At 40.3% G+C, this 18,420-nt stretch overlaps 1 protein-coding gene across 1 annotated transcript in view; it reads left to right on the top strand.

The window, feature by feature from the left end:
• GPSM2 (G protein signaling modulator 2) overlaps positions 1 to 18,083 on the top strand; it is a 52,619-nt gene extending 34,536 nt beyond the window's left edge. Inside the window, exons 11-15 of the mRNA XM_003784085.3 lie at positions 1,086 to 1,156; positions 4,099 to 4,275; positions 6,560 to 6,719; positions 7,698 to 7,915; positions 17,689 to 18,083. Of these exons, the coding sequence (XP_003784133.1) occupies positions 1,086 to 1,156; positions 4,099 to 4,275; positions 6,560 to 6,719; positions 7,698 to 7,915; positions 17,689 to 17,928 (866 nt within the window). The 3' untranslated portion in view covers positions 17,929 to 18,083. The remainder of the gene's footprint in view (positions 1 to 1,085; positions 1,157 to 4,098; positions 4,276 to 6,559; positions 6,720 to 7,697; positions 7,916 to 17,688) is intronic.
• Positions 18,084 to 18,420: the final 337 nt, after the last annotated feature.

The following is an 18,420-nucleotide window of genomic DNA, read 5'->3' as shown; positions in this document are numbered from 1 at the left end:
TTTTTTTTTTTTTTGTAGAGAGGGGGCCTTGCTGTGGCTCAGGCTGGTTTCAAACTCCTGAGCTCAAGCAATCCTCCCATCTCTGCCCCCCAGAGTACTAGGAGTACAGGCATTAAGCCACTGCCCCCAACCAAAAATACTACTTAATTTTTTAAAAGATGATTGGATGTGGAAATTCTCTATATTTAATAACTATTGACAATATTTATGACCTTTTTGTGTTTCCTGACTGGCAGTAAATCATCTAATGAGATCTTAAAATGGAAAGGAGGTAACTTAGAACTAACAATATAGTACTGGGGATGCTATTTTGATTCTTAAAAGCTTTTTCCTTATGTTCTTACTTATATAAACCACTGTCCAGTTTGGTTGTTTTTAAGACTGGATAGTATAAAAACAGTTAATTTAAAATGCCTTTTCTAAATAAGGGGTGATATTAGTAACCACTCTTAGTTTCCAATCAGAACGTAACTTCTTTACATGAAAGCATTTTCAGGGGCATAGTATATACTTTTTATGTAACTGATACAGAAAAAAAAATTTTTTTGAGACAGAATCTTACTTTGTCACCCTCATTAGAGTTCTATGGTGTCATAACTTGCAGCAACCTCAAACTCTTGGACTCAAGCGATCCTCTTGCCTCAGCCTCTCAAGTAACTGGGATTACAAGCATGTGCCACAAATATTTTTTTAAAACCTCTGTTTCTTTTTCTTTTAATTTATTTTTGGTTTTGGCCGGGATTGGGTTTAAACCTGCCACCTCCAGCATATGGGGCTGATGCCATACTCCTTTGAGCCACAGGCGCTTGGCTATTTTTATAGGTGGGGGTCTCTCTCTTGCTCAGCCTGGTCTTGAATGCCTGAGCTCAAGCAGTCCACCCACCTCGGCCTTCCAGAGTGCTAAGATTACAGGCATGAGCCACCATACCTGGCCAGAAAATTTTTCTTAAAAGAATACATGTTTGTACATGTTTCCTCTGTTCACATGGGTTTTGTACCAGGCTTTAGAATTGAACAATGTAGTGATGCTTAAATTTGTATTCTTAAGGGCTCCCTGGCTTATTTGAACTTTTTAATTTACAAAGGTGCACGCCCTAAGTTGGGACGCCGACACAGTATGGAAAATATGGAACTTATGAAGTTAACGCCAGAAAAGGTTGGCAGTTTTTAATATTTTAAATTTCATAAACTGTTAAATTATTTTAAATTAAAAGTTTCTATGGTATCTTAAGTCTTTTTGTATGTGGGTATAATTTAAAAAATTGCCTTTAAAAATCCGAACAAGTACACTGAAAAAGAGTGATTACAGTATGTTGCAAAAGAGTGATTACAGTATGTTGCTATCTGCTTAAGAAAGATACATATTATTTGTAGATTCATAAACCATTTCTGGGAAGAATAAGAAACTTGCTAATGGTTACTGCCTCTGGGAAGAGGACTGGGTGTCTGGCGTAGACTAGAAATACTTTATGTGCCAGTTTGAACTGTTCAAATATTTTCTCGTATAAATGTATTTTTTTCTTTTAAAAAAAATCAGATCAAAAAGGGGTTAGGAACTTCCCCCCCCAACTATATAGCAACATTTTTGCCAAGATTAATGAAATTTATGATCAAAGGGAATCATTTTTCTACCTGCATTTTTAAAAAGCATTTTTTAAAACTGACAAAGTACTTCATATTCAAGATGCATCATCATATGCTTTTTTAGAGGAGTGACAATAACAGAAGGGCATTCATAAGTGGAAGGTTTCTCAAGAACAAATCAAGGCGACTTTCTTCCACCTCCATTTACCATAATTCTACATTATTAAAATCCTTCTGATTCTTTTGTGGTATATTTTTAAAAAGTATTTTTTATAAAAATGTTCATTATGGCAACTTTATTTTAATTTCCCTTCTGGAATTTTCTAATCAGTAGTCCCACCTCCTGATAATTACAATTAATATTTTGGCATTTATCTGCTTAGATACTATAATATATAGTATTAAGAATATATTGATATACTGTCAAAATTTTTTATTCTTTTATTGAGACAGTCTCATTTTGTGGCCCTCAGTAGAGTGCTGTGGTATCATAGCTCACAGTAACCTCCAACTCTTGGGTTTAAGTGATTCTCTTGCTTCAGCCTCCCCAGTAGCTGGGACTACAGGCACCTGTCACAACACCCAGCTTTGTGTGTGTGTGTGTGTGTAGAAACGGGGGTCTCACACTGACTCAGGCTAGTCTCGAACCTGTGAGCTCAGGGCAATCCACCTGCCTTGGCCTCCCAGAGTGCTAGGATTACAGACAGGCGTGAGCCACCATGCGCAACCTGTTAAAATGTTATAGTAACTTTAAAATATTCCTACTGGTTTTAACATCACATCATGAAATCCATTCTAGCAAATAATTTCATTTTATTCCCATGTTCTTCTGCCCTGTGATTTTTGAGTGATACTTTTTGTGTGAATAATCTTCAAAAGATCATCTAATTGTTTTGGTCTCATAAGATTTTGTCATTTAGACTTCTAAAGGACTTTGTGATTTTCCCCCAATACCCAGCTCAGATCTTGTGATGGGTCCCAAATCTGTTAAATCCACAAATTTTTAAGGTTTTTAGGGCAATTTGCTTGTTTCTTAATTTGCAATTTCTGCCTACCTTTATAGTATTACTAACAGTAAGTTCTCTGATGAAGCTCACCAGATTCAACTTTGTAATTCTCCAGGAACCAAGTGATAAAAATTTCCATTCAAACATTATAAATAGTTTTGTTAGTTTCTTTTCTGTATAATAAGGTTACCAAAGGATTCCTACCTTATTCTCAACAAAGTAAAGAAGTATACATATGGAAAAAAGGAAACTTCTGGGTTAAATGTTTCCTGGGAGTGAATCAGTGGGAGGGAACATGGATGACTGAAAATGTTTTTCCTACTCAACTTTTAATTGTAATTTTGTACAGAATTATTGGTTGAACATAATTCTCAAGACATTGAACTTAACCCTGAAAACAAGACACAGGGTTCAGCAAATAACCATATAGGAAACATTTAAAATTTTTCTCATTTCTACTTGGGGTTATTTTTGGGGGGGGGGGGAGACAGAATCTCACTGTGTCGCCCTCCATCAAGTGCCATAGCGTCACAACTCACAGCCTCAAACTCTTAGGCCTCAGCCTCCCAAGCAGTTGGGCCTACAGGTCCTGCCACAATGCTCAGTCATTTTTTATCGCAGTTGTCATTGTTTAGCTGGGCTGCCAACCTTGGTATATGTGGCTGGCACCATAATGATTGTGCTATGGCACTGAGCCTCTACTTGGGTTTTAGTTCATATTATACTATGAAATCTATTCTGGCAAATAATTTCATTTGTGAAAAGGGATAGCTGCTTTTACTTACTAGCTACATGTCTCACTCTTCTGTCCATTAGCTTGAGAGCTGGAGTTATTCCACTTTGTGTCTCATGGGAGATTTTTCTGGGCTGATGAAAAATGTTTTTCTATCAATTGGAGTAGGGGTTATAGGGCTTCCAACTATGTACTCAAAATCTGTGCACTTGTTACCTATGGAAAAAGTGCATGGTGTTTATTTGCAAACATAAGGCAGAAAGTTCAAGTTGCAAACATTAGAGGTATTGTATTTTTCTTTGCATTCAATAAATTTGTTACTGAATCCATTAGTTATGGCTTGTCATGTATACTTAAACCAGCTCAAGACCTATAGAAATTGTTTGCCTATTCAGAATATAATAGTGAAAACGGTACAGTTTCTATCAAAGAAAAATAACTAGTGCTATGTAAGTTTTAGAAGTTAATTTTGGAAGTTAACAGATTTTTTTTTTTTTTTTTTTAAAGAGACAAGAGTCTTGTTTTGTCACCCTCAGTAGAGTGCCATGGTATCACAGCTCACAGCAACCTCCCCCTCTCGGCCTTAGGCGATTCTCTTGCCTCAGCCTCCCGAGTAGCTAGGACTATAGGTGCCAACCCAAACTTTTTCTTAAGGGATCTAAAATTCTCTCAAATAGTAAACTAATGACGATGTTAGGTCAATATTATGGGAAACCAGAAGAGAGATGGGTTTGGGGTTTTTCCTCACCTGCTTTTCCATTCATAATTTTGTAGGTACAGAACTGGAACAGTGAAATTCTTGCTAAACAAAAACCTCTTATTGCCAAACCTTCTGCAAAGCTACTCTTTGTCAACAGACTGAAGGGGAAAAAATACAAAACTAATTCTTCCGCTAAAGTTCTCCAAGATGCCAGTAACTCTGTTGACCACCGAATTCCAAATTCTCAGAGGGTATGTTTAAAATAAATATTGAGCATTGTATTTTGATTATTTTTCTTGTATTCAGACTGATTTTTGGTAATGGAGATATTTAAAATATCTTCATTCTTCAAAACTAGAAACAGTAATTGCTCCATTCATAGATAAACTGCTCCCCTGTGTTGGTCAGTAATTGTTTCGAGTTAGTATTGTTTTCAAAAATGCTACCAGTTACCTCCCTGCAATGTCTCCCTCCACTCAGCTTAGAAATCAGAACAAATTAAAGTCAGATGTTTAAGGATTTTTAAATAGTAAAAATGAAGTGTGTGATAGCATCTACTTTCTGTTAATCATACTATTCTATGATGACAGTTACTGTGCTCATTTTTCATTACAATAGTTTTTAATCAGTTATTAAATTTAACTTATTTATAAATAAAAATACCATGGATTTTACTAATAAGTAATTTGATAAAAGGATCAAGTTATAAAAGGTACTTTATATTAAATCTATTTTTAAGCATTGAGAGCCTTTGAAAAGACTGATAACATTTTTTTTAATTAGGTTTTCTAACCAGCCTGAGCAACATGGTAAGATTTTCTCTATAAAAAATGGAAAAATTAGGCACATGTGGTGGCACCTGCAGTCCCAGCTATTTGGGAGGCTAAGCAGGAGGAGCACTTGAGCCCAGGAGTTGGAGGTTGCAATAAATTGACACCACCCTGTGCTCTCCAGCCCAGACAATAGAGCAAGACAACCCTGTCTACAAACAAAAAAAAAATTTTTTTTTCCTCCTGTCATTCTACTTCTATCTAAACCCTTGTAGCATCACAGCATTTCTGGGCTCTATAATAGACTAACAGGGAAAAATTATGGGGTATATACAAATGGTTCAGGCCTATTTTTGTAGAGCCAGGGCGGAACTAGAATTCAAGAAAGGCACACTTTTGTTTAAGTTTTGGGGTCTTAACTAAGCTTACTTAGCTCAACTGAAAATGCCCATATTTTTTTTTAATTAAATGATAACTATGTACATTAATGCAATTCTGGGGTACAGTGTGGTATTTTCATATACAATTTGAAATATTTTTATCAAACTGGTTAACATAGCCTTCATGTCATTTTCTTAGTTATTGTGTTAAGACAATCATATTCTATTCTTAGAAAGATTCACTTGTACCCTTGTAAGATAAACCATAAAAATGCCCATATTTTTAGAGCAATACTAGTTTTGACATTCAGAATTGTGAATTACAGGCTTTTTTTGCCCCTGTAATTTGTAAAGTCTTTTGTTAGTGATTAACATATTTGACGATAGCTTCCTATACCTCAAATTCAAAGCGCTGAAAACTACTCTCTCAAGTTCTCCTATTTTCCTTATCCCAGTTAAAAGGATGCCAAGTACTTTGGCCCCGAACTGGAAACCTGCATGTCACTTTAGAGTGACCTCTTTCACTAGCCATGCCCATTCTGTGTCCCTCATACTTGCTCCCACCTCCTTCAAAATCTCTGCTACCCTGTCGTTAGTCTAGTACTATTCTCTTGTCCAGACTCTGGGAACAGGCACCTGAACTGATCTCCCTGCCTTCATTCTAATCCCTGCAATCCACTGGAGGGGCCAGTTTCTAATAAAGGCCCTTATTTTGGTTTCTTTCCTCTTCACCTACTCTTCATTATCCACTGAATACCACAAACCTGTGGGATTGCATATTAATCAGTATGAAATATCTCTAACCTGCAAATGCCTACTCATTCTAACACCAACACATGCTGTGAGATTTTTCCCTCTTTTTCCTAAGAGTTACTCCTCCTTAATCAGGCTCAAAACTTTTTTTTTATATATGTGCCTGTATTATAATACTTAATGAAAAAGTACTTGTATTAAACACTGCATTTATCATTTCATTTTTGAAGCCTTCCAAATAAAGGATTCCTTTCTCCCCACAAACAGTAATTTACTTGAAGTTTATATTTTTTCAGGATCATCAGATCGTTAGTAAGATCATAGAAATCACTGTGCTACGAAAATATAGACTCTTAGAACTGAACTTTGAGCCTGAAGTACATGCCTGTATTGCCAATACTTACAGTTTATTCAGTATCTGTAGCAGTTCTCTTAAGTCTGAGGTGCGTTTCTTTAGCCTTAGAAATATAAGAATTAGAAACTAAAATAACTTTTTTAGATGGATTAAAATAACATTAACACTGCCATCTTGTATTCTTTGAGAATAAAATGGTCAATTTTTATTCATGTTTATTAATGATCTAAGGATAATTCTGAATATTTAAGTGTACAAAATGTTCTCAATGTTTAAGAAAATCAGTGCAGATACTATCGGAGATGAAGGATTCTTTGACCTGTTAAGCCGATTTCAAAGCAATAGGATGGATGATCAGAGATGTTACTTACAAGAAAAGAGCTGCCATACAGCTTCAACAGCAACTTCCTCCACTCCCCCCAAAAAGATGCTAAAAAGTAAGTCATCTGGTTTGTTTTGATATTTATTATATGTGATATGATGGGAACTAAAAAGAATGAGTCCAAATCCAGGTAAATATTTCATATCTGGATTAAAAAAGAAAAGCAAAGACAGACTCAAGCCAAAACCTGCATTATAACTAAGAAAAATTTAAATCACCTATTTTAGACTATTTAAGCTGCCAAAAGACTTCTTTTTCATAGACCAAGACTTGTTAGCAGTAGTAGTGATTCTATCCCTGGATAAAAAACACTGTCCCAGCTCAGCACCTGTAGCACAGTGCCAGCCACATACACCAAGGTTGGCGGGTTGGAACTCAACCTGGGCCAGCTAAACAACAACTGTAACAACAATAATAGCTGGGCCTTTGTGGTGCGGCCTGTAGTCCCAGCTACTCAGGAGGCTGAGGCAAGAGAACTGCTTAAGCCCAAGAGTTTGAGGTTGCTATAAGCTGTGACACCAGGGCACTCAACTGAGGGTGACATAGTGAGACTGTCTCACAAATAAACTGTCCCATTCATCCTATTCACCTTATGAAACTGAGCCCTCTATCTTACAGTTACATGTCGGGATAAAGGGAAATACACCTACCTCCGAGTGCAGGCATCCTCAAACTACAGCCCGCAGCCACATGCGGCCCACCGAGGACATTTATTTGGCCCACCAGGTGTTTTTGTTGCCGTTGCCTGTCCGGCTTAGCAGCCAACTCGTCCGGAGCCTGCAGTCCGGCCCTCCCAACAGTCTGAAGGACAGTGAACTGGCCCCTGTTTAAAAAGTTTGAGGACCCCTGTCCTAGTGGATCACGGGGGTTCATTTTGCCTCCCCATCAATAAAATCCATCTAGCCAAAACCCATCAGTGACAGCCTGAAGCTGGAGGGCAGGGTGGTTGTTAGGACTTGTAAGGCACAAGAGAACTCAGTATATAACAATCATACTTAAATGTTTCATAACATTTTTTTTCTTCTATTCATAGCACCATCTGTTTCTGTGGTTTCCCCCAACACGGATGAGTTTTTAGATCTTCTTGCCAGCTCACAGAGCCGCCGTCTGGATGACCAGAGGGCCAGTTTCAGTAATTTGCCAGGGCTTCGTCTAACACAAAACAACAGTCAGTCAGTACTTAGCCACCTAATGACTAATGACAACAAAGAGCCTGATGAAGACTTCTTTGACATCCTTGTAAAATGTCAAGTATGTCTGCCCTTTTTCTTCATTCTGTATATAGCTCAGATTATACTAAGAACACTCACAGTATTATCATTCTCAGGCCAGAAGGCCTCATTTTGGATTAGGGAGTTATCGTCTATCATTCAATAAAAAGTTACTCAACACTGATTGGGTTCCAGGTGCAATTCTAGGCACTGAGGATACATTTGCTTTTTAAAGGACCCTTTAAGTAGGAGAGAGGATATATATGTTTATGTCAGGTAATCATACTTGCTATGAAAAAGTTAAAAGGAGGGTAGTGTATGTTTTACTTAGGGTGGTTAGAAAAGACATTACTTCATTCAGGTCTCTGTTAAAATCAAACAGTCAGCTGTGTAAGTACCTAGGGAAAGGACAGTCCATGGAGACAGCAAGTCTCCTTGGATATCACAGGTTCAAGAAATGGCACGTGTGACTGGCATAGAATGAGTAAAGGGGCGAGTGGTACACGAGGTCTTGTGCTGTTGCCCAGACTGGTCTCAAACTCCTGGACTCAAGTGATACTCCCACTCCCACCTTGGCCTCTCAAAGTGCTGGGTTAATAGGTGTGAGCCACAACATCCATCCTAAAGTAGTGATGTTATATGGACAAACTCTATAGCCCAGAGAAGTAAATGTGGGGGCCATCAACAAAGAGTTGGTATGAAAGCCCTAAAGAGGTTAAAACAAGAAGAGATCTAAGACTAAGCCAAGTACATTTCAAAACTCATTAATTAGGTAATCTGATGGCTACAGGCAGGCACCAGCTGGTGCTGAACCAACTAAGGGCAGAAAGGAACTGGGACAGAACCTGTGCTTTGTGGCTTCTGCTTTCTGATACTGCCCTTCTGCCTGAGAAGTTATAGAATTAGACGTTGCCCAAGTCAACTATGATACAAGTTACTCAAAGGTAACTGTTAGTGAGGGAAGATGGTGGACTAGATACAGGCTGTGCAGCTACACTCAAGGAGAGGATCAAAAGTTGCAGGCAGATGCCTACCTACACTCTGACACTTCTTCGAAAGAACATCAGAAAGCTTCAGAGAAGCAACAGGGATGTTTAGAGTGAAAGTGATGGGACAGTGCATTCAGCAAGATCAAAGGCATCTGCGGAGCAGCATATACATGTGAGGAAGGTCAGAAGGATGGAGGCTGGGGCTCCATGCTCACTCTGCCCTCACCAGGTACTCTAGTCCAAGCCGTGAAGGGTGGCTACAGTTGACTCCAGCCTGAGTTTTAGGTGCAGGGTGGCAAGGTCTGCCTGGGATTCCACTTTGCAGCAGTAGCCTTTATGTCACCCCTGCCCTGGAGGGAACAGAGCAGATACTTTCTCACGCCCTGTGCCCAGCAGCTAAGCACAGGTACCACCAACTGGGATGCCTTAGGTAACTGCCTCAGTGGGAACCCCAGCTATCCAGCAGCCCTGGCCTGCCTCTGCACCCACTGACACGGCTAAGCATCTAGTCTCCCTGCTACTGGAACAGTGGCTCTGTCCCTGGGGCTCCAGAGCTCCCATCAGGAGGTGATGCGGCCCCTGAGGTCTAGTGCTCTGTCAAGGACACCCCCCCCCCCGCCTCGAGCTGTCATTATTTCTGGACCAGGTTCAAGCAAATGCCCACAGCCTGCACACCCACAACCAATGCCTTCATAGCTGCTGCCAGTGGGGAGATCCTGGACAAAACAAATCCTCACCATGCCAGCCTCCATGGAGAAGGTCTCGCCCAGCCCCCAACAACAATCTAGGGAACCACTCCCCCAAAGATCATCTAGCACCAGCTTGAACTGTGACAATCACTGGAAAACAGGACAAAACAGAACAGCTACACTACAGGCTCTCAGTGCACCCACCCCTCCCGGTCCGTGTTCCACAGTAGGACATAGAAGTACCATCTAGGGACCTCCCCTTAAGTTTGCAGGGCACCACTGTTCTCTTCTGTTGGAAACACTTTCTGTTGGAAACACTGCAGGGAAAAGAGGGCTCAGGTGAGAAGAAATAAGCAATAGAATTCTGTAACACACACACAAAATACAACACTTCAACACCAAGGGATCACAATAGAGCTACGGTAGGGGACTCCAAAAGAAAACTGTCCCAATGACAGAAATGGAATGCAGAATACGATGGCTGGAATTAAAGAGAAAGTTAAAACCCATTAACAAGAAGCAAAGGACATTACAAAAATAATGCAAAAATTGCTAAAGAGCTAGACAACATAAGAAAGGATAAAGCAGAAATTAGAATCATTAAGGGAATTTCAAAATACAGCAGAAAGCTTCAACAAACTAAACCAAGCAGAAGACCCTCAGAGCTTAAAGAGAAGGCTCAAGCTAATGCAGTCATTCAAAGGTGCAGACAAGAATAAAGATGACTGAACAATCACAGAAGTATGGGACAATGAGAAACAAACTAATACACAAATTATAGGTATCCCTGAGGGAGAAGAAAAAGCATGGAGAACCTATTCAAGGGAATTATGGAGGAAAACTCCTGGTATCATCAGAGATTCAGACATCCAAATACAAGATGGTCAATGAAGAGGAAGATGAGTAACAAATAGAACATCTCCAGGATACATAGTAATCAACCTGTTGAAGTCACAATGAAGGAGAAAATTCTATAAGCAGCAAAATTAAAGCAACAATTTACCCTATAAAGAGAAAATCCATGAGGCAGACTTTTTAGCAGCGATCTCAAGGTCTACCAGTTAGATAGAGGAAGCTGAGCCACCAAAGTAGAAACACCCAGTGTTGGATGAAAATTCAGAGTGTGGTTTGTAGAAGTCATGTAAAGAAAGTGTTCAACTTTTGCAAATATTGCTAAGAAACTGGGTAAGATAGAATGTTAGGTATGGTGGCTCGTGCCTATAGTCCCAGTTACTTGGGAGGCAAGAGCATTGCTTGAGCCCAAGAATTTGAGGTTGCTGTGAGCTGTGATGCCATAGCATTCAACCAAGGGGGATAAAGTGAGACTCTGTCTCCAAAAAAAAAAAAAACTGGGTAAGATAAAGAGTGGTGGTGGCACAGAGATTTTTAGTAATTGTAAAAGATGATCTTGGGGTAGTGCCTGTGGTTCAGTCGGTAGGGCGCCAGCCCCCTATACTGAGGGTGGTGGGTTCAAAACCGGCCCTGGCCAAGCTGCAACAAAAAAAATAGCCAAGCGTTGTGGGAGGTCCCTGTAGTCCCAGCTACTCGGGAGGCTACGGCAAGAGAATTGCCTAAGCCCAGGAGTTGGAGGTTGCTGTGAGCTGTGATGCCACAGCACTCTATCAAGGGTGATAAGGTGAGACTCCGTCTCTACAAAAAAAAAAAAGATCTTCACTAGCAGAATTGGGAACAAAGGATTGAGTGAGCTGAGAAAATGGGAAGTTTTAAAGGAGAAGAAAGTTAATACAGAAAACTTGAAGGGATTTTTCTTACAAAGGCAAGCAAAGAAATGGATCATTAGCTGGAGAAGGCTATAAGCAGCAGTTCTCAACCTGTGGGTCACGACAAAGAGGAACTATATTAAAGAGTCACGGCACTAGGAAGGTTGAGAACCACTGCTGTAAGGTAAAGGGGATTTCTGCTTAATTTGGGGTGATAATATAACATATCTAAAGATGGAAATGGTCAAGTAGAGGAGCCAGTGAAGCAGGAGTACAGAGTGACTGAAGAACAGTTCTTGTAAAGCAGAGTACAGATTTAGAGATTAGAGCAAGTAGGAATTCTTTCTGGTTGCTTTTCTCAGCAAAGTTAAAGTAGGGTCATTAGCTAAGATTGGGGTCAAAAGCATTATAAATTTGAAAAGAATTGGGAAATAGATGACTTTGAGAAATAGACTAAATCAACCGGGGAAAAGGAGTAAGGTAAGTGAGCTTTGCTAAGGACCTACTTGGAGTTCATGAACACTGGAAGTAAGACTGGTCAGTGGAGTCGTGTATCTTCTCCTGTCATAACCAGCTGCTTGAGGCAGAGAGAGGAATTTAAATCAAGACTGGTATTTTGCCAGGAGAGGAGTCGATTTTAACAATGGGCTTTGGAATCTAGGCTCCAAGAGGGGAAAGGTCTGAAGGTAAAAAGTAGCGCTGCTCCCAGTGGCAATGCTAATACCTAATAACAAACCAGTAAAATATAAGAAGCAAAAATTGATAGGGGAAAATGGACAGTTGACAATAATAGTTGGAGAATTCAGTATCTCACACTCAATAATGGATAGGACAACCAAACAGAAGGTAAGGAAATAGAGGACTTGAACAAAACCAACCAGATTTAATAGGCACATATGAAACCCCCTACAACAGCATGCCCATTCTTAAGTGCACATGGAACATTTTTCAAGATAAGACTTTGTTAGGCCACACATTAAGTCTCAATAGGTTTAAACAAAGATACCATATAAACTACCTTCTCTCACCACATGGAATGAAATCAGAAGCAATAACATAAAGATGGAAAATTCACAAGTTTGTGGCAATTAAACAACAGACTCAACCAACCACAGTCAAATCACAATGGAAATTAGAAAATAGAGACAAAAACAAAACAACATACTAAATAAAACTGATGGGACACAGTGAGGGCAATGTCAGGAAAATTTATAACTGTAAATGCTTACTTTGCAAAAAGAAAGATCAACCACCTAACTTTATAAGGAGAAAGAAAAACCAAGGCAGTGCCCCTAGTTCAGGGGGTAGGGTGCTGGCCACATACACCAAGGATGGCGGGTTTGAACCTGGCCAGGCCAGCTAAAGCAACAATGACAACTGCAACAAAAAAATAGCTGGGCATTGTCGCTAGCGCCTGTAGTCCCAGCTACTTGGGAGGTGGAGGCAAAAGAATCACTTAAGCCCAACAGTCGGAGATTGCTGTGAGAAATGTAATGCCATGGCACTCTACCCAGGGCGACTGTCTCAAAAAGAAAAACCTAACTAGGAAAAAGGAAAAAAAAAAAAAAAAGGATTAAAGCAGAGATAAAATAGAGAATAGGAAAACTGAAGAATGACTTTTGGCTTCATTAATTTCCTGTCAGAGAGAAGGCTCGAATTACCAGAATTAGAAAAACAAAGAAATAGAAAATATACCTGTAACTAGTAAGGAGACTACATCAATAATCAAAAGCTTCTTGATAAAGAAAAGACATGATAGTTCTTTAAATGTTTGGTAGAATTTACCAGTTAACATAAATACTTCTCACATTCTTCTAAAAATGGAGAGAAGGGAATACTTCCTAACTCATTCTATGAGGCTATGAAGAAAACTACAGATACATACTCCTTATGAATGAATACAGCTGCAACAATCAACAAATACCATAGTCCAAATTCAGCAGCGCCTTCGAAAGATCATACACCATGACTAAGTGGAGTTTATTCTTAGAATACACTCATCCTTCAACATTATGAAAATCAATGTGACACTTTAATGAAGGGAAAGAACCCACATGCTACAGGAAAACACATTTGACAACATTCAACACTCATTCACAATGGAACAGTTCAATTAGGAACAAAAGGAAACTACCACATAACAAAAGCCATATATGAAAAATTCACAGCTGATGACATTAAATGGTGAAAGACTGAAAGCTTTCCTCTAAGATCAGGAACAAGATAAGAATGAATACTTTGCCTCTTCTGTTCAACATAGTACTGGAAGTTCTAGCCACAGCCATTAAAGGAAAAAAAGCATTCAAATTGTAAAAAGTAAAATATCTGCAAATGATCTGATTTTACCTGTAGAAATTCTAAGGATTCTACAAAAAGCTGTTATAGCTTATTAAAGTAGGATACAAAATAGACACAAGTCAGTTGTTTTTATACACTAACAATGAACAATTGGAAAAGGAAATTCAGAAAACAGGTCTGTTTAAGATAGCATCAAGAATAAAATACTTAGAAATTAACCCAGGACGCAAAAGTGAAAATCACAAAACATTAAGAGTGGAAATAGACTTGAAATTTCAGTATTACCCAAAGTGATATATAGATTCAATGCAATCTTTATAACAATCCTAAAGGCTTTTTGCCCCCTCACAGAAATAGAAAAACCACCCTAAAATCCATTAAGGAATCTCAAAGGACCCCAAATATCTAAAACAATACTGAGAACAAAGTTTTAGGCCCAATTTCAAAAGTTATTAGAGTTACTCTGATCAAAACCATGTGGAACTGGCATACAAATCAGAGAACCCAGAAATAAATCCTCACATATATAGTCAAATGATTTTCAACAAGGGTATCACTACCTTTCTGGAGGAAGAACAGTTTTATCAATAAATGGTCCTCGGAAAACTAGAAAACCACGTATGAAAAGAATGAAGTTGGGATTTGGGTCACACCAGCCAAGCCAGGTGAGGGATCTCTACTCAGCCTCTCTTGCTGACCTCTCGGGGACCTGCACCCTTGTCCTCTGGGCACATAACCCTCAGCTTGATAGAGATGGATACTGCATGAACCAGAGGCAGGAATGGTTAGCTCTGACCCCAAAGCAGAGGGCAAGAATAACTCCCACGTTCGAGGTGACAGTGGCTGGATCTGTGTCTGGATGTATCACACGGGCAGTCTCTTGGATGTCATCAAAATCCATTGCCAGCTTCCATTGAGCACCTGTCTTGCAGTCACCCCAGTGAAAAATACCATGGGCTCCAATAGGCTGCAAGGCAGATTTTGTAAGAGAAAGGCATTCTGGAAAGGACACATGTCCCAGCCCAGATTCTCTCCATAGGCTATGGGAGCTATCCAGTCTTTCTTTGAAATGCTGATGGAGCTGGTCCACAGAGCCAACACGTCCAACAGCCATGAATTCTTGGTGGACTCTAGCCGTAGCAGTCTGCTGGCACGGCCACCCTCACTGTGCACCCTGTTGATGTTCTGCACACCTACTTTACAATTCAGGGTAAGCCCAGGGTGTGGAATGCTGTGGTGACCATGTTCAGGACTGACGACCACCTGGTCTTCTACAGAGGCTTGAGTCCCACCTTGATTGCCATCTTCCCCTATGTTGGCCTCCAGTTCTGCTATAGCTCCTTGAAGCTGAAGCCCAGCTGAAGGACAGAAAAACAGGAACTTCAAAAACCCTTGTGGCAGTAGAGCTAGACTCATTAGCAAGACCTTTACCTATCTCCTGGATTTCTTCAAGAAACGGCTGCAGGTTGGAGGTTCGAGTGTGCCTGACCTGCTTTTGGCCAGGTGTAGAGCTACAGGGGCCTCCTGGATTGTGCCAAGCAGGTGCTGCAAGAGGAAGGTGGCCTAGGCTTCTTCAAGGGCCAGTCCCCCAGCCTGCTGCACGCTGCCCTTGACACTGGTTCTGGCACAAACTCTTCTGTAACGCCATCCATTGCCTGAAGACTAAGGGCAGGAAAGGCCAGAGGTCTTTTCCAGAGGCAACCCGCCAAGAGAAGTCAGGCTCGATCTCTACTGAGGGGGGCTGCCTGGCATGTCCCTGCAGACCAGCTGTCCTGAGCATAAAGAGCCACTGGGAGCAGGAGGGCAGCCTCACACCCACCTGACTGGGACAAAACAGAAAGGCAAAGGCTTCCCCACAAGAGCAAGCAGAGAGAACACAGGACTTGAGCTGTGGGCCACCAATAACACGGGAAGGAGTGTGAAGTTGCTATTTCTGCTCCATCCAGCCCAAGTCCAAAGGAAACAGATGCCATCCTACACTTCCCAGTCCCGTGTGCCAGGAGAACTCTCCTGACTGGATGAGGCCACAGGTTGAGTACAGAGGGTTGACTTTGCAGGAGTCTGGTCTCCACACCAATCCATATTTCCCAGAAACCTATCCAACAGACATTAAAGCTGAATGTACATTCCTTATCTTAAAAAAAAAAAATGAAGTTGGATCCTTACCATGTATACCTTACTGTGTATAAAACTAATTTAAAGTAGATAAAACAAAGACCTAAGTATCAGAACTAAAACTCAGAAGAGGGAAAGTTTCATAGCATTGAGTTTGGCAACGATTTCTTGGTTATGAAACCAAAAGCACAGGAAAACAACAAAAAAAGACAAATTGGACTTCATCAAAATTAAAAACTTGTGCATCAAGGGACATTATCAATAGTAAAAAAGAAAATACTTGGAAATTATATCATCTGATAAGGAATATTTAGAGTATATAGAGAACTACTAAAACTCAACAAAAATCAATCTAATTTTTTAAAATAGGCAAAGAACCACAGTAGACATTTCTCCAAACAAGACAATGAGACTCATATAACCAGGGGAACCAAATGGGTAAGGCAGAAGTGAAGGATAAGCACACACACCAGAGGCAGTCTAGGACCCAAATACTTAAGTGTTAGGTTAACTGGAAGACACTGACATTATCTGTTATGACAAGAGAAATGAAGAGTGAGCCAGGTGTGTGTGGAGGGTGGAGGGTGGAGGTGGCAGAGAACAACTGCACCCTCATGGGGTTGTGGAGTTAAATGTTACTTAAGGTATATATATGCTTGGCACACTCCCTAGCAGTGCGGTGCGTACTCAGGTATCAGCCATCATGTTTCTACTATATGAAACTACTGTAGACGTCTTTGTACTTTTTATCTGATTAATAACATTTCTTTGTTTATATTTTTTTTTTTTTTTTTTTTTGAGACAGAGCCTCAAGCTGTCCCCCTGGGTAGAGTGCCGTGGCACTACAGCTCACAGCAACCTCCAACTCCTGGGTTCCAGCGAGTCTCCTGCCTCCGCCTCCCAAGCAGCTGGGACCACAGGTGCCCGCCACAACGCCCGGCCATTTTTGGTTGCAGCCGTCATCGTTGTTTTGGCGGGTCCGGGCTGGGGATTCGAACCCGCCACCTTAGGTGCACGTGGCTGGCGCCCTAGCTGGCTGAGCTATAGGCGCCGAGCCTAACATTTCTAATGCACTTCTAATATTGGAATTTGGAAGAAAAATTCAGTGTAGGCTCTATCTCTAATAGATTTAACTGCCTAAGACAGAGGTTTTCCTGTAAAGAGCCTGATGGAAAACATTTAGGCTTATGCAGGCCGTATCATCTCTGTTGCAACTGCTCAATCCTTCAATTGAAGTAGGAAAGCAGCCACACAGAGGGTACATACACAGATGTTTCCATGGTGAAATGAAACTTCATTTACAAAAGCAGCCATTAGGTTATATAGTTTGTTGTTCCCTGGCCTAAGACAGGATTTTTTAAGGTAGCACTTCAGGGTTTTTGAACATAACATTAAGATTTAGTTGATGCAGGCAGCGCCTATGGCTCAGTGGGTAGGGCGCTGGCCCCATGTACTGAGGGTGGCGGGTTTGAACCCGGCCCTGGCCAAACTGCAACAAAAACAGCTGGGCATTGTAGCTGGCGGCTATAGTCCCAGCTACTCGGGAGGCTAAGGCAAAAGAATCACCTAAGCCCAGGAGCTGAAAGTTGCTGTGAGCTGTGACACGATGGCATACTACTGAGGGCGACAAAGTGACTCTTGTCTCAAAGAGTCAAAAAAAAAGATTTAGTTGACTCCTGTTGTGGTAAGATTATAACCTTGAATTATCATAACTGATACACTGACTTTGTATTTTAATATATCCCAGATTATCCCATGTGACCAATTATAATTAAAATAGTATGACAATATTAATACACTTACTAAGCTCTTGAAATTATAGCTAAGTCATTTATAAAGAAAAATCATACTAGATTTAAGGTCTAGAGATCAAGTAAATTTCTGAGAAGAGGCAAAAAATATTTTATAACTCTATTTTTCTTGTTACAACTGACAGATACCTCTTGGTGCTTCCCTTCCCTATGGCATTTGTATTTTAATCTCTTTCTCATAATTTTTTAGGGATCCAGATTAGATGATCAAAGATGTGCTCCACCACCTGCTGCCACAAAGGGTCCAACGGTACCGGATGAAGACTTTTTTAGCCTTATTTTACGCTCTCAGGCGAAAAGAATGGATGAGCAGAGAGTTCTTTTACAAAGAGATCAAAACACAGACACTGCGTTTGGGCTAAAGGACCTTTTGCAAAGCAATGCTTTGCTGGAGTTTAAAAATTCAGGAAAAACCCCAGCAAACCACTAGTTAACTATGGATAATTTTTTTTTGGGGGGGGAGAAGAAATCTTACTGTCTCTCAGGCTAGAGTACAGTAGTATAGTCACAGTTCACTGTGGCCTCAGACGCCTAGATTCATGAGATCTTCCTGCCTCAGCTTTCTGAGTAGCTAGGACTTTAAGTGCACGGTACTACACCCAGCTAATTTTCTTTTTTTTACAGAGAGGGGGTGTTGCTACGTTGCCTAGGCTGGTCTCCAACTCCTGGCCTCAAGCAATCCTCCTACCTCAGCCTCCCTAAGTGCTGGGATAATAGGCATGAGGTACTGATCCCAACCACTGTGGATATTTTTAAGACCTTATTTCCTTTCAGAAACTACAGGGAAACTCAATCTATTACTTTTTTCCTTACAAGGAGAACTTATAGCACTACAATACAGCTTATTTTTAGAATGATGTAAATATTTACCTTTCAGTAGTACAGTATTAAAGAATTTAACATTTCTCGGGACACTCACTTG

This window comes from Otolemur garnettii, unplaced genomic scaffold, assembly GCF_000181295.1.
Source record: "Otolemur garnettii isolate 467f Iridium unplaced genomic scaffold, OtoGar3 scaffold00010, whole genome shotgun sequence".
NCBI classification, from domain to species: Eukaryota; Metazoa; Chordata; class Mammalia; order Primates; family Galagidae; genus Otolemur; species Otolemur garnettii.
This window is presented reverse-complemented; position numbering and strand designations above follow the sequence as displayed.